Source organism: Ammospiza nelsoni, chromosome 10 (genome assembly GCF_027579445.1).
Source record: "Ammospiza nelsoni isolate bAmmNel1 chromosome 10, bAmmNel1.pri, whole genome shotgun sequence".
In the NCBI taxonomy this organism is placed as follows: domain Eukaryota; kingdom Metazoa; phylum Chordata; class Aves; order Passeriformes; family Passerellidae; genus Ammospiza; species Ammospiza nelsoni.
The window spans coordinates 24533943-24549935 of record NC_080642.1 but is presented as its reverse complement, the minus strand read 5'-3'; the positions used below and the strand labels follow the sequence as shown (position 1 = coordinate 24549935).

At 44.5% G+C, this 15993-nt stretch overlaps 1 protein-coding gene across 1 annotated transcript in view; it reads right to left on the bottom strand.

Moving 5' to 3' along the window:
- The window catches only part of AMER3 (APC membrane recruitment protein 3), a 42761-nt gene extending 27176 nt beyond the window's left edge, over positions 1-15585 (bottom strand). Inside the window, exons 1-2 of the mRNA XM_059479733.1 lie at positions 15535-15585; positions 5381-8433 (exon numbers count right to left, since the gene is read on the bottom strand). Coding sequence (XP_059335716.1) covers positions 5398-8412 — 3015 coding nt within the window. The 5' untranslated portion in view covers positions 8413-8433; positions 15535-15585 and the 3' untranslated portion in view covers positions 5381-5397. The remainder of the gene's footprint in view (positions 1-5380; positions 8434-15534) is intronic.
- Between the last annotated feature and the right edge of the window lie 408 nt (positions 15586-15993).

Genomic DNA, 15993 nt, shown 5'->3' with positions numbered 1-15993 from the left:
CATTTGCCCTGTTTCTGACACTCCTGTTCCAAACACATACTGCAGCCCACTGGCAGAGGTAGAATGCAGAGTGTTCTGGAGGCCTCTGTTTCTGCCCCTCTGCATTCTCTGATGGAGGAAATGGGATGAAATATTTTACACTTGAGATCCAAAAAGCTGAGGTTTCCAGGCTCTTCATCCTACTTGTTTTTTTACTTGCTGGCTTGTGAGTATAAATGCCATCAGACTCTTACAGCCATTCTCAAGGTGAGGATCTCCTTTGCATTTTCTCCATGGCTGTGTTCCAGAGGGGGCCAGATTCTCTCCTGTATGAAAGAAGCAGCCTGCTCTGGATACAAAGCTTTCACTTTCCCCTTCTTCCCCCTCTTATGCCTTCCTGACCTGAACTGAAGCAGATTTTTTCAGAATGATAACAACTGATTAATTTAAACAAAAAGGGCCCAATTTTATAATTCTATAGCCAAACTTCTGTAGCCCAAATCTGACCTATATTTTTGCACTTCAATGTCAGACAAGACACCAAGCCTCTGAAGGAGCAGTTAGTGTGTTTGCATTCTGCCTTGACCTCTCCCCATTTCTCATACAGAGGCACTGTGTGTTTCTCATGTCCTGGCCCTCAGACCATGCTGCTTTTCCTTTTTATTTTTTCCCTCCATTGCTATCCCCTCGGAAATCTCAAATTCAAGGTTGAAGGAGACTGGGAGCCAACTTCTGCTCTCAGGGTTAAATGTGGGAATCATTGCCCCAGCTTCAAATTCATGCTGGTGCAGTGAAGATGAGAATTTAGCTTTCTGTACTGTTGTCAACAGGGGGAAAATAGAGTCCCTATAAGGCTGTATCCATGGAAACCATCCTGCTGCAGTAGCGGGTAAGGCAGCAAATCAATTTCTTCAGTTTTAAAATGAAACACATTATAGTGCATCTGGCATTTAAGAGATTATCCGTGCTGATAACGGTGGAAAAACCCTCCTCTAGCAAGTACACTGGCAAGAACATTTCTTCCCCCTGACAGAATTCTGATTTTGGGTAGAATGAGCATTGATGACAAAGTACCATGAAGACAGTGCAGTGAGACAGAGCCAAGTCCAGAAGCAACAGCATTTAATGAAGGAGAAAATCGTTTAATTTAGCATTTAGCCCAAGTATCTGGGCACATGGTGACTAAGATTCAGATGTATTAGCAGAGGCAGTGACCTGTCACCTCTGTCTCCCTGCTCTTTGCTTCCGTGGTACCACGTGTGACAAACACAGCGTTTGTACCTTGTGATGCATGTGTGTGATCAGGAGTGTGTGTGGGCATGGCTGCTGGGCTGTCAGATGAGATTTCAGTGCCCACTGCAGCATGCTCTGGGTAACTGACTGTATACAGGTGTGTATTTCAGAGCCAGAGGCATTTCCAGTGCAGAAGATGTGCTGGCTGTCTCTGTGCTGTAGTCTTGTTGCATTTCATCATGTGCAGCTTGAGACACCATGCCTTTCCTATGCCACAGAGGGAGCATGGAAGTAGGAGGATTTCTTACACTAGACTTCAAAAGCCACCATACACTTTTCCTGCTGTGTGCACAGAGGTTCTGCCTTTATTTTTTCACCTGTTAAGGTGTCTCTCTGACCACTTTGAGAAATAATACCCTACTTGAGCAGAAAACTGCCTATACACAGATGGGACTTCATTCTGTTTTTCCTTTTTATCAAATCCAAATATTTCAGTCTGCCTTCTCTATGCCTATCAGACAGAGAATTTATCTGCCTGGGAGAAACACAACCTTATTTAAGAGAGAGGGAGTGAGGCTGAACCAGGAGGGAATAAAAAGCATTACAGGAACTCCCTAGACCAGGAGTAGCCCTTCAGTTGATGAGGATCAGATGCACATTCCTCTGTCACTTTGCAATGCCTAGGCTGTATTTTATCTGCTTCTGAATCTCAGTTCCTTGATAACAGCAATCACATATACAATACTGTCTTCTTTTATCTACATCTGCCCCATCTATTATAGCAATCCCTGTTTGATTGACAGTTATGTATTTTTTTCTGACCTGAGGGCAAGCTTATTGCAATGCACTCCTTTCAGGGCTATCACTGAAACACATCCAAAATCTTCAACTGGTGCATAATGTGGCAGTTCAGCATTTGAATGAAGTGAGCACATATTGTTGGGGGCACAAGAGGTTTTGTTGCTCTGTCACATCTACCGGTTAATGGAAGATGCAGCTCAAACCCCATTAAGTGGTAGAAATGGCTCAGTGGTCTGAAATGCTGCTGTTTGCAGAGAGTGTTTTGTTCTACATGTGTTCAATTGCTATGACATCCAGTGTTGTCTATTTGGTCAGTTCCAGGGTTTTAAGAGTCAGGAAAAGACCTCCCAATGCACTGCTTGAGGACTGTGCTTCCTTTCTGAAAATGAAATTTCCTGATGAAAGACATGTGGTTGAAAATCACAAATTTCTGCAGCTTGTTTTCTATGATCCATGAATGTACAGATCTAGGAATCCTCTCTGTATTCAGGGGTTGGGCTGTGTTCACTTTTAAGTGCTAGTATTTAGATACTGAAGAATGAAAATTACACTTTTCATTGCATTGTTTATCTGTAATTCTCACTTTCTACATAAGCCTTCCATACTCCCATGTGAGGAAGCCTGGGGTTCCTAGTGAGCTCAGACACAAGGCATTTGCAGATTTCTCTCTAAAAGGCCAGGGAAGGGGAAAACAGAATAGGAGCTGTGACTGCCGTTTCTTGTACCATTCTTCATCACAGTCCTGTGTCTGTGCTCGTCAGGGTAGCAAAGCCCAAGAGACCAGGCATGGCCCAAGGGAACCCTGAACACCTTTTGGAGCAGAGAGATTGGGCTTGTTTGTTACTGTGGGTCCTGGGAGATGTTGAGATGGGCTGACAAAACCTGGAGATTTTAATGGGTTTGATAAGGGCTTTTCCTCTGCCCTGTGACAAATGGCAAGAAAGGTGACCTTCCCACCTCCTTCAGGTCAGACCATGGCAGGGTCAGGGGCTGCATTTGTCCTGAGGGACAGAGCAGGAGCCACCTCTGGATGTGTCACTTGTGTCCCAGCAGCTCGGTGTGGCGTTTCAGAGCACTCTTTGTGCCTGAGCCCTCGCAGTTTGCGCAGTCATGTCCAGCGTGGGAGTGCTTCCCAGGGCTGTCTGTCTCCATGGATTCTGAGGTGACACCGTGTTTGTACACTGCCTCTCCTGCTCTACCACCCCCATGGCTGAGGCAAAGCTCCTGAGTCATCCTCACAAAGACTGAACATTTCCGGCAAACCTGCAGGCCATCTGTTGTGTGGGCAGGCAAGAGAATATCGGGTGGGAAAGCCAGTCACACACCAGTGTTTGGATCTGTCCCCACAGCCAGTTCTCTTAAATGACATTTTAGCTATTGTCTAAATGCTTTTTCTGTAAAAAATTTTAACAAATGGCAGCCTTCCTGTTAAATGATTCCTTAAAATGAGCCCAGTCCTCAAAGTCACTTTATGAATATAGAAATCCCATCCATATTCTAAAATTTCATTCATTTTACTGTTTGAGAAACCTTTCTCAAAAATCAGCAGTTCCCTATCGGAAAAAAAAAAAAACTTGAATTGCCTTTTCTCTGGGGCTCAGGTGAAAGCGTGGCCTGGCCACATTCCTGCCATGGCAGGTATTATCAGTGCTGGCACGTGGTGGCACACAGCAGCTGCCACTTGATACAATGCAGAGAAGGTGCCCCAGGTCCAGCAATGTCTCCCTGTGTTATGTCTTGTTCAGTGTAAAGTCTGTAACCACTCCTGACAGTCACACAGCTCCCTTCTCTGCTTCTATCATTCCACTCCTCAAAATTAGAATTCCTTTCCATTCCTAGCCTATATTCCTAGCAGTACCCTGTGGATTAATATTCACAACAAAATAAAAATATCAGGCTAATGCATACATTGATCTGTTCTCCTAACCCCAAGCAGCTGTGCCTAGACCTGATTCCATACATATACTAGCTGTAAGCACAAACCTTGCATCATCTGTACTCAGTTTATAATTTCAGAAATATCTAAAAGAGATGAGTAGTTCTAAGGACTATGGTGTGTCCTTGGATGGCAAGTTTTGCTAAAAATTCTGGTGACACAAGAAGGTGAGTTGCTAATCAGCAGAACCACCACAAATGGAGCATTGTTTACAACAAAAATGGAAAAAAACCCAAGACCACTTTGTTCATTTGAGAAAGACCTAATTTACTGATGAACAGATTATAACCATACAATATGTTTGTTAAGGGTATGGAAGACTGACAGTCTCTGGCCCTGAGCTTCATGCAGACCCCTGAAAAACATCCCTGTCTGCAATGGGAGACTTGTTAGTGGGCAAGGTCATTTGCACAGTGGCATAAATAGAAAAGCGGTGGCTGAATCTACCCAGAGTTGAAAATGGAAGGGTGTTCTTCCCCATACAGAGAGAAACACTGTCCTTTTTTGTCTGTGCTGCTCGGGAAGCCTTTAGAGATGACCAGAGAGCAGTCACACTGCTGTGAGCAGCAAGAGCCAAAGAAATGTTGTGTTCCCTGTATCCTTCTGTTCAATTGTGAGCTGCTCCTAAATTCTCTGTCCTGGCCCTTGTCTCCTCTTTGTGTTCCCCCACCTCCAAAGGGGCCTTCTCAGAGGCCAAGGCTGGGCAGAGTCCAGCCAATCTGTCGGATCTGGCAGGGCACATGACAGAGAATTTACCCAAGTTTCATACGGCTACAACAAATTCCTCTCAGCAGCTGGAGGCCAGAGGATTTCTCAGCTGGCACAGAGTCAGAGCTCTGTACAGGCAGTGCCTGCTCTGGCCTAAAGCCTCGTGTGACAGCAAACCTGAACCAGCACCATCGTGTGACAGCAAACCTGAACCAGCACCATCACTGCGCGCTCCGTCAGCTGTTTCTGACTTGCAGCAAAGGTGTCTCTTACCCTTCCTACAGGGCAGATTCTGGCTCTCCCTAGGCTATGTGAGTGTGGCTGAAGAAGCCCTCCTCTCTTGAGAGGCCCTGCCTGTGGAGAATGCCTTGGCTTCAGCTCTTGCTCTGCCATGGCACAGTTTGGCCAGAGACAAACTGCACCTTCTGAAGAAACATTTCATGTTTGGAAGAAAGAGGACCATCTTTTGGTGCACTTAGGAGCTCCAGCACAGCACTGTGGCCTTTCCTTTGTGCTTGAGAGCACACCACACTGTGCACCTGCAGGACGGGCACATCTGCTCTGTGATTTCACACTGCAGACACCTGTCTCTCTCGTGTGACCCCAAGCATAAATGACAGACCCTGAATCCCTCAGCCTCCTCTGCTGTTAAGTGTCCCTCTGTGAAAAGGGAGCAGATTGAATTGTTTCACATTTAATTTCCCCCTTCCACTAAGCACTCACCTTCTCCATGCAGGGTGTCACTGGTGGTTCCTGGCTGTCACCGCTGCATCCCGGGCCACTGCCTCTAGGAGAGGGGACAGAGCAGTGCCTGCAGCCAGGCCATGGCAGGGGCTCTCTGCACAGTTCCAGGGCCCTGGGCTGCACTGCTTGGCCTCCTCAGGCTGCAGAGGGTCAGACAGACAGACAGCTGTGCTGTGTGAGCCCTGTGAGAAGGTACCAGCTATGTCTGGGCAGACAGCGTTAAAGAGAGGTAAAAATGTTGGTCTGCTAAGAGATGTCTCAGGACCAGAGTCACTTGGACTGAGAGCAAAGTCCTTTAAATATGAGAGTGCTTGATTATTCAGCTGGGCATATTCAAAATTGATCTTGCTTTGAGTAACCTCATCCAGGATTTTTGCTCTGCTTTTCTGATCTTCAGAGCAAATTTGCTCCCCATTTTGCTTCAAATGATAAAGACTGCTAGATTGGAAACTTGTGTCATAGTTGTATTGGTTTGTGCTAGGAATACTGGGATATTCTGGAATTTGAGCAAGGCAGCTGCATTCATTCTGCAACAATAACTTGTTTTTGTACTGAGACATCTTTTGAATTATACTGTTCATTTCATTCCCAATGTATTTGTCTTCCAGGTGCTTGTTTTCATAGCTGATTTTTAATGATGCCACCTGTGTTACACAGTGCTCTAAGAGCTGCACTATGTTAGTGCTGCTCTCTGTTGGTGTGGGGCTCATGTAGCTCTGGAAGTGATTGAGGGTTAGAGGCTGCAGTGGTTTGTCACAGGAAACAGAGAGGGAGTGATACACTGATTTATTTCTGTCTTCCCTCTCAGGGGGATCTCGGAGTGAGGTCGCAGCAGTCTTGTAGGAGTAACATGATTCTACTTCGTGATTATCATCTAATGAAGGATTTTCAGAGCTCTGGGAGCCACTGCCTCTGTTCAGCTTTTCTGGCAGAGGGTTTTTGTCCCTGGATGTCTCACATCCCAGGGAAATTGCTACCTTCTCATTCTCAGTTGAAGGTGTCTGCAGATTGTCTCTGTTAGCCTGTGATTGTGGGGCATAACTTGATGAGCTGGTGGTTTCCACAGTCCCAGGCACTGTAGATAAGTCCTTGTGGTGACTCCCTTCTCTTCCTTGGCAATCCAGATCAGATGTGTTCAGGCAGGAGTCCAGGCTGTGGTCTCTTCCAGCAAAGTCTACAGTAGAGGCCTGGGTTGTATGTTTGTTTTCCTCCAAAGGCACACATGGGTTAAATGTATTAGATTCACTCTTGCCTGGTGTCTCCTGCTGAGCTCCTGTGCTCCCTTTCTGCTCTGGACTGTGACTGGGCAGGATCAAAGAATCATTTGATTTTTCTGGCTGTGACTGAGGACTCTGAAGAGAGTCAGGGGAGGAGATGAGTCCCGAGTGCTTTCGTAGCCAGTTTATTATGCCCATGGTCAGTGAAAGCTCAGTATCACAGAGCTTTAGCAAACATTCTTTGCCTTTCCATGTGCTGTGGAAAAAACCCTGACTAATGATGTCCAGAGTTGGTTGGGAAGCCATGTTCTCCTCAGCTCCAACATGAAAGCTGTAAATGGACAAAGGGATTTCAATGGCTTGATCTGAAACACTTTCAGAAGCACACAAGTCATCATCAAGGATAGGGCTTACTTTGACTTCATTTGGGTCATAGAAGAGCTCATAAAGGGCATCTCCACTGTAGCTGTCTCTTGGAAATCTACCTGGGACACCAGGGGTCTGGGCTTCCTTCAGTTCATCGTCTTGTCCAGGAGAGAATGAGTCATAGTAGCCCTCATCACTCGTGGATGTGGATTCCTGGTTTTCACTTTTCGGTGTTTCTGTTTCTGTGGAGCTGGCTTTGGAATTGTCACCTTCTTTATCAGGTGACACCTGGGGCTCTGTGACCAGTACAGCAGCCTGACTTCTGTCCTTTTCTGTGTCAGAACCAGGGATCTTCAGTAACTTCTTTTCAAACAGAGCACTCTGATGCAGCCTTACTGATTTGTTGATGTTGTCCCAAAATTTTGCAAATTCCATTGTCTCATTCTGGCCAGGAGAGGCCAGCTGCTCCACCCCACCCTGGAAGGAGCCCATGCCAGGGCTGTCTTTGTGCTTGCTTCGCCTCAGCAGAAGGTCTTTGCTGTTCTCCAGCTCCAGGTGAGCAGAGCTCTCGTCAGCAAAGATTTCCCCACAGCCAGTGAGCGAGTCAAAGCTCTTCAGGGAGGCAACATCTTCACACCGGGCATTGCAGTAGTCATAGGAGGAGTCAGACTGCAGTTCACTGTCTGAGCAGTCCTGTGACAAGCAATCAGCTGCACAAGCTTCTCCAGTTTTGAAAAGATACTTTGCAAGACGTCCAGACAACTCACTCTTGCAGCCTGGAGAGGACAGGTTCTTGTCCTTCTCCACCAGAAATGAGAGGCTGTCTGGTTTATTTTTTCTTATATGAAATATATCTCTGAGCCCTTTCTTAGATCTCTTGAGGGAAATCCTCTTCCTGGGGATGGTTTTTGCGACAGCCGGTACAAAAGGCATCTGTGGCACAAAGTTCCTGTAATCAATCATCTGACTGCTGCAGGCAGACTGGCTGGGGCTGACCACACACTCCTTCTTGCTGTTGGAGCTGGACACCCCTGAAAAGCTGATGCTGCTGACAAGTCGGGCCTTGCCCTTTCCAGCAAACCCCTCCTCGCAAGCCCTGCTGCTGCTGGGGCTGCAGCTCTCTGCTTTGTCTGCCTCAGCAACGCACTCGTGGGTTTTACTCTTCCTTACAAGCTTGTAGGAGGAGCTGGATGATTTCTCCAGGTTGTGACCACCAGCTCCACTCCTTGCTGCTCTGGTAGAAAATCTGTAGTTCTTGTGTGTGGCCAAACACGCCAGCTGGACTTCAGCCACACTTTGGTTCCCCTCCAGAGCTGCCTTTTTGTCTTTGCCCATCTCATCTTTGTTGGTGGGAGCTGTATGCACTGGTGGCACTTTCTCATGTTGCACACTGGATTTTATGAAGGTCTTTCCTCTCTTGAGCTCCATACTGCTTCCTCACATCTGTTTCTGTAAAGAAAACAGCAGAACACAACTATTGTGAGGTTGGTGGGTAGCACTTGTAAATTTTGAAAGCAACTGGAGAACAAAGGAAGGGTTATTAACCATTATAAAATTGAGCTTCTCTGCCATCAGACATTTCCATCATTGAGTCATGGTACTGCATGAGAAACAGACTGAGTGAAACTAAAGCTGTGTTGGCTGGAAGACTGAACATGGAGAAAACAGTGCACATTATGTGTTGGTAGTTGGGGCTCACAGAACATTTTGTCTGATAGAAATAAACAGATTTGCATTGAGAATTATGACTTCAGGATGGCTTTTAACAAGGTAAAGGTCCTGTTCTGAAGGTAGAAAAGACATCAGTGAAAAGCATTGCCTGAGAAAGTTCAACATGCAAATGTGTGTATCAGGTAGGCAGCAGTTCATGGATCTGTACCTTAGAGGAGGACAAAAAATCTTAAGTTGGGAAATCTCCTAAGAAAACGGATCAAACTTTCAACACACAATGCTCACTTTATATTAAAATAATCCTTATCTGTGAATAGAAAATCCATAAACCTTGGTACTACCCTGGAAGCATGCAGAGACTGAATTACTGATTTTTCTTCCTTCTGAGCATAATATATCATTTTCTACACTGCTACTTTTATTGTCAAAAATCAAAAATGCCACATTGAAAATCATTGTAAGTAATGAAAAAAGTGTCATCTCCAATTTACAAAGACCAGAGTAGCACACAGAGGCATTGCCATATTGAGTCTGCACTGTGCATTGATTAGCTATTTCTAAAAATACTCTAGTATCTGTATCAATGCCAGTTCCAGGCTCTGCCTGTTTCATATTTTCATAAATCTAATTATTCATTAATTCTTTTAGCCATGTCACTGTCAGTTTTCTGGCAGTTTTTTCATAGAAAGATCTGATCCCTTCCTGTCATGCATCAACTCAAATATTGAGCAAGTCGATGGATTTCCACAAAGGTGGGTCAGGGATGAAGTAAGCACTACCTAAAAGCTGTTGGACCAATCAGATTTTTACTTGGCGGGAAACAGCACAGTAACTCCAAGTCCTGTTCTTGAAAGAACGTACTTGGATCTCTCCCAAACGAAACCTCATTTAATGATTTATCTTGTTTTGAATTGGTTAGACATAACTAAACAATTGGAGACACTGAACAGGAGATCTTAAATTCAGCGCCCAGCCTAGGCTTTGTACTCCTAAAATAGAACTTAAAGCAGTCTTCAGGCTATTTGGAACTCTATCAGCTGTCAGTAGCCTCCAGAAGCTTTCCAGTCGCCAGCCTTGCTGGAACAGCCACACTCTGCCCATCACCTCACAAGATGCAGCACTGTGCGTTTGGGAGCACTTCAGCAGGCAGATCAGTGACAGCCCCTTCCTTCTAGAAGCTGCAAACTAACAGGTGATTAGCAATGTTTACAAATAAATGTAGGTCAGAGACAGAAGGCAGAGAACATGAGGGCAAAGTGTGAGTATTTGACATGCAGTGAAACATGGTGGGTAGTGATAGATGGGCGTCTATCAGTGTGATTGAGATGCTGGCACATTCATCTGCACTTGGCACTCCATGTGAGTGTTGCAGAACAGTCTCAATGAAAGCCAGTAAACATTTTACTAGCCTGTCAGGTATCTGGAGTTCACTGATGCTGCGGGAAACTTGTTTTGCATATTTAGAAATAGGTCACTGGGACACAATTACACTCCTCTTCTGAAAAGCAAGGTGTGATCGACAAGCAATGCAGCATGCAGAACTCCAGCAGGGTTGTGAAAACAACAAGAAAAAGCTGATGCAAGACCAGTTATTAATATCCCAGAAAGAGAGTGTCTGACACCTCAGTCCTTTGCAAGTGCAGAAATAGGTACAGTGTCCCTGTATCCCTGCTGAGAAGCTCATCAGAGGTCTGTGACACTGGCAAGTGCCAGCCTTACAACAATGGGATGTGGGACTCTTTGAAGTCCTGCAGCTGTTTCTGCCCATTCTGAGCACTAAGCAAAGGTCATTTTGTAGGATATTGCATACTTGGGAACTTTCGTGCAGATGCATTAAAAAGGCTTCTAGGGATGGATTTATTTACTGTCAAGTATGAAACGTATTAAAGCTAAGAATTTAGGATGACACTGGATAATCTTTGGAATAAAGTAATGTTTGGTCTGAATTGTATCTCATTGAAAGAAACACAATAGATGACCAGTTTGATAACTCGGTCTAGAAACTTCAAGGCTTGTTCTCATGTCTTTTTTTCTGTTTTAATAGATTAGATGAACAGTTTGATCTTGAAAGCCAAAATGGCATAAGTAACATATTTACTGAGAATATCTCTAGTATAATAATGTAAGATACACTGGTGGTAGCTGATGCTCCCTTTTCGGTTTCTTCTGATGAGGAAAAGTGTTAGGTGTCGTTTTGGTTTTGTGGGGATTTTGTGGTTTGGTTTGTTAGATTTGTTGGTTTTTTTAATCTGCTATATATATATAATCACCAGATTTGTATTCTAATTATTTAATATTACTATTTATTCCCGTATATTCTGTTTCTAATACTCCCCCAGGATTCATGCCAGACTTAGTATCTAGTTCATTGGGTCATCCTGCTTATTCTAAGACTGTCATATCTTTGTAAAACTTCCCCATTAAAAATGCTCTTTAAAATGAACAAAAGAAAGGGAGGAGCTGCTCAGGCAACTCTTGGAGAGCTCCTCAGGACAGACTACCAGAGTCTGCAGACTTTTTAAAACATTCATCTTTGATGCTATTTTGTAGCTTCCCATACTCTGCATTCCTCTTCATATTCATGTGATGTAAACTATCAATGAACTTCTTTCCAAAAAGAGACCAGAAATATTTCTGTGATGATTCTCTCTTTCTATATCTATTAATACTTTTAGCCCTTTTCATTGGAATTAATTCTACCATTATACCTTTTTTTTCTTTGTCTCTGCAGGGACACAAGTTCTATCTCTAACCCCAGAAGCTGTACCAGTAAAGTTAGAAACAGATTAAAGTGCTGTAAGGGAAAGTTACCCTCCAGTGGTTACATAAGCTAAATCAAAATTCCATTAAAAATTATTACAGGCATTTAAAACATAGTACATTTTTCTGGCATTTCTTGACCCATGCACTCAGCTACACCAGTGCCTGTCTCTTTTCCTTTTCAATTACTCTTCTCTTGGACTTGCAGGATATCACTTCTTCCTCAGGGATAAAAGATATATGAGGGTCTGATTTTCATCTTTGCAAAGCAAATACAATTTTCAATTAAAAGTCACTGTAAAGAACTAAAACTTGTGGGAACTAGCAGTCAGTGTACTGGGAGTCTCAATGTTTTCTTCATTAATAACAAAATGGTTTTTTACTATCTGCAAAATTGCTTATGGAATGTGTTTAAATAAAGGACATCTTCAAATCTCACACTGGGCTACAGTTTAGTTGTCTTTTACAACAAGATTGGGTGCAGCAGCAGCATTGAGGCTTCCCATCCACAGTAAGCTACTTTTTATCTGGCTGGATCACACCAGCTGCTCACTTTTAGGATTTCACAGGTGTCTAAGCAGGCAATTAGACCCAGATTTGAGGCTGATACTATAATGGGAGTAAGGTTTTCCTTTATATTTGGATAATATTGCTCATAAAATGCAGAATTACTTCATGCTCAAACATATACCACCTAGGCAGGGTGTGTCACAGCCTTTTCCTAAAACCAGGAGGTTTTACTGTGTCTGTGATTCATCTAAAAGTAAATTAAAGTTTTAGAATGGAAAGATGAACACTTTCCTGTGGGCTGAGGAGATTTGATTTTAGGACAACCAAAGCAATTGCCTCAGGATCTGGGTTATGAGGACCTGAGCAAACTGAGTTAGGTAACTGCTCTGGTTAATAAGAGCCACATTCAGATGGCCTAAATCCCCCCTAAGCCCAGGCCAACACACAGAGGGCAAAGAGGGGTGCAGTGGAGCCAGACCTTCATTGGGAAAATGGGTGGAGGCAGGATTCCAACCCTGCAGGTGTTGCCTCTGCCACGTCAGCCAAAGAGAAATGGCACATCTGCCTCTGCCCCTGGCCCCAGCACTTTCTGCCAGCCATCCCCAAGTTTCCCCTGTGATGAAATGGGAGAGAGCCTTGCCCTGGGTTTTTGGCTGGGTCGAATCTGTTGTATCTTTCTAGCTTATAACCCAGTAGAAAGGTTTGTTTATGCTATATTCAAAGAAAAGATAGAACAACAGTCCCCTTGCATGTAATTCTAGGAATACCATCCTACTGGGAAAGTAGCAGTAACTGTTTCAGTGAGGTTGCATGGATAGAAATAACATCATTACAAGGAGGAAATTTAGATAAAATCTTCAGCTTTGGCAAGTTTGGCTCAAATATAATTTTGCTCAAGTAGGAAAAAATGTAATTGAGGTTCATTGATTTCAAAATCTTATCAGTGATCCAGCTTGGACCTCTTTTGCTTGCTTGTTGATGTGTAATTTATATATAATCATCTCTCTTGGACATAGAAATAGGTAAAATTCAGTATATAGTGGTTTTGAAGGGGAGATAGGAGCGTTCTTTCTTCATATTTATATCACTCTCACAATTGGCAGGTTGTGGAGATGGTGCCTTGCTAAGCAGAGTTCTGCATGTCACTTGGCACCTGAATTTCACATCCCTCCAAGCATTTTCCTCTTATTAAATGAAAAAAGTTGATAAACACCCAATAGTCTTTCAAGATTTTTAATGCAAAAATAAAGAAAAACCTCTCTTTGTACTGCTTTTATGGTTTTGGATACAAGTTTGGAATGTGTCCAAAATCCCTTTTCCACAAGTGGCTTCATATCAATCAGATTAAAGATGCTGAGTATCAGAGGCACCTTTGAAAATGTTACCCTGCTTTTCCACCAGAAATCGTAGTATAATTAAATTTTCTGAAAGCATCTCTCTGGTTTGTGTATATGGACATGCATCAAGATTCAAATCCATGCATTTTAAGATGAAAATTTGAAAAAAACGTTTCTTGATAAATCATGTAATGTGAAAAGGGAAAAGAACAGAGCACTGTGGGAGGCTCTCCCGATTGTCAGCCTCAGGAGGATTTTTGCTGACCACCAGTTGGAAGTCCTAAAATGCAAAAAACTAGCAAGCATGAGGTGGTGAAAGCCACAGCTACTTTTAAAGTCAGTGAACAACACTAATTTTAATCTTTAGTATGTGATCAATTAGCAGTGCACAAGGAACAGCTGGTGCTCCCTGTAAAGCGTGTGGTAGGGGGAGATTTTTGGAATAAGACTGTTTATTTACAGGCAACAATATTAACTCTCTATCTGAGAAGATGAAAGTTAATGATGGGAATACTTACTAATAATCATGAACATATATTCCATTCTGTTAATTTGATTTTTAATTGCACAGCAGAATACGGCTTCCTTGCCAGAGGGTAGTGATATTCTCACTGCAGTTATTGTAACACCGTTTCTAGTGAGCAAATAAACATAACAGTTCTTCTGGTAAAAAGCAAAGAGGATTTTAAAGCAGAGCTCATCTTCTCCCTTAAACTGATTACCCTGCTCCCATCTCATCTCCATGAGAAAGCAGCAAAGAGCAGGGTGGAAAGGGTGGAGGATGTGATCAGGGACAGTCGTGATTCAGGGAACAGCAGAATGTTTATTTTTAAAGGCGCCTGTGTGACACACAAACCTGCATTGAGATCATGCCTCTCCTTAGGAGTACTCCTCTCATCACCCTTAGTGCCTGGATCTTATCACTCCCCTAAATCATTTGTCTCTCTCGGGTAACCCAGGATGCCTAAATATCTGCATATACATCTAGGTCAGGTAATGGCTTTCTCATGAAGAATCAGCAAAAACCACATTCGTGTGTTTTTAATTCAACCCTCATTCCACCGAGCACACAAAGTAAAATCTTACACTCCCCAGCAGAATACTAGAAAGATGTGCAGTTAAATGCTTAATCTTATTAGCAGTGTGCTAAAGGGAAGTCTGAACCTTCCTTTAAGCCCTGACAACTGTTTTGTGGAGCTCAGGATTTTTCATAGTAAAATTAACCACGTTTCTACTCCCTGCACACTGTCCTGCTGCGTGCTGACAGGAGGGATCCCTGGGGGGCAGAGCAGCACCCACAGCATCTCTCAGCCCCAGGTGGGGCACCCAGTGCTTCCCCCAGCCCCACCTGGGCACCCACAGCATCTCCCAGCCCCAGCTGGGCACCCACAGCATCCCCCAGCCCCATCTGGGCACCCAGTGCTTCCCCCAGCCCCACCTGGGCACCCACAGCATCCCCCAGCCCCATGTGGGCACGCACAGCATCCCCCAGCCCCAGCTGGGCACCCACAGCATCCCCCAGCCCCACCTGGGCACCCACAGCATTCCCCAGCCCCACCTGGGCACCCACAGCATCCCCCAGCCCCAGCTGGGCACCCACAGCATTCCCCAGCCCCAGCTGGGCACCCACAGCATCCCCAGCCCCAGCTGGGCACCCACAGCATCCCCAGCCCCATCTGGGGCACCCAGTGCTTCCCCCAGCCCCATCTGGGCACCCACAGCATCCCCAGCCACGCATGGGGTGTGGGCAGGGCAGAAGGAGGCTGAGCCCATGACAAAAGGAGGCTCCTTCTCTGACAAAATCTCTGCACCCCTCTCTCAGTTTTGTTCTGCACCTGAGGCTGAAAGAAACGTAACTGGCTCGAAATGTTCCAATTACATCATGTAAAAGGGCAGCTCCAACTCCTGCGCAGGGAGCTTTCCAGTCATCACTGCACTGCTAAGAGAAGGCAGCAGAGCAGAAATTTCCACTGCATACCTGAGAAGGAAACAGCTTTTTTTCTTACCCTGACCTGTTGGTACCAGACAGCAAAGTGTTAACACTGACAGCTTTGGCTGTCCTCAGTAATTTATTGCTTTAAAAGGAGATAGAATGTGCATTTTTATAAATACAGGCACAGACTTGCCAGATGTATGGAAAAAGAAGTAAAAAGCAATGCTTCAAAAGCAAGCAGTCATCCCAAAATAATACTCACTCAGAGTCACTGTGTCAGAGCAAAAGAAATGCCATAGCACCAGAGCAAACGAGGCAGATCACAAAAATGCTACTCACCATGTTTTATCAGTGAGCAGGGATCCTCTGTCTCCTAGCCTTGCTCCTGAGGCTGCTCTTTATCCAGAGGCTCCTGTGATGCTTTTCAGATTCGGAGGGGCTGGACCACTGCTGCTCTCCAGTGTTACTCTCCACCCCCTGTCTTTTCCTCCTCCTTCTTCCTCCATCCCCACCCCCTCATTCCTCCAGCTTGTAGCTTTTTCGTACCTCACATAGAATCTAAGCTTCCACATGGAGCTCGAAATAGGAAAGATGCTTATTTCAGCCATCTGCTTGGTGCCATGGAAATGCCTCCTTTGCTTTAGGAATAAAAGCAAGGAGGTAAGCCTGGGAGTTTCTGAGCCAGCATTTTGGTTCCTCTCTATATGACTGCTTATTAGATAGGGAGGAATACATCCAAATTGATTTCATTTCTCACGTGTTGTTTTGTTTCAGACCAGGATTCAGGAAAAGTGATCT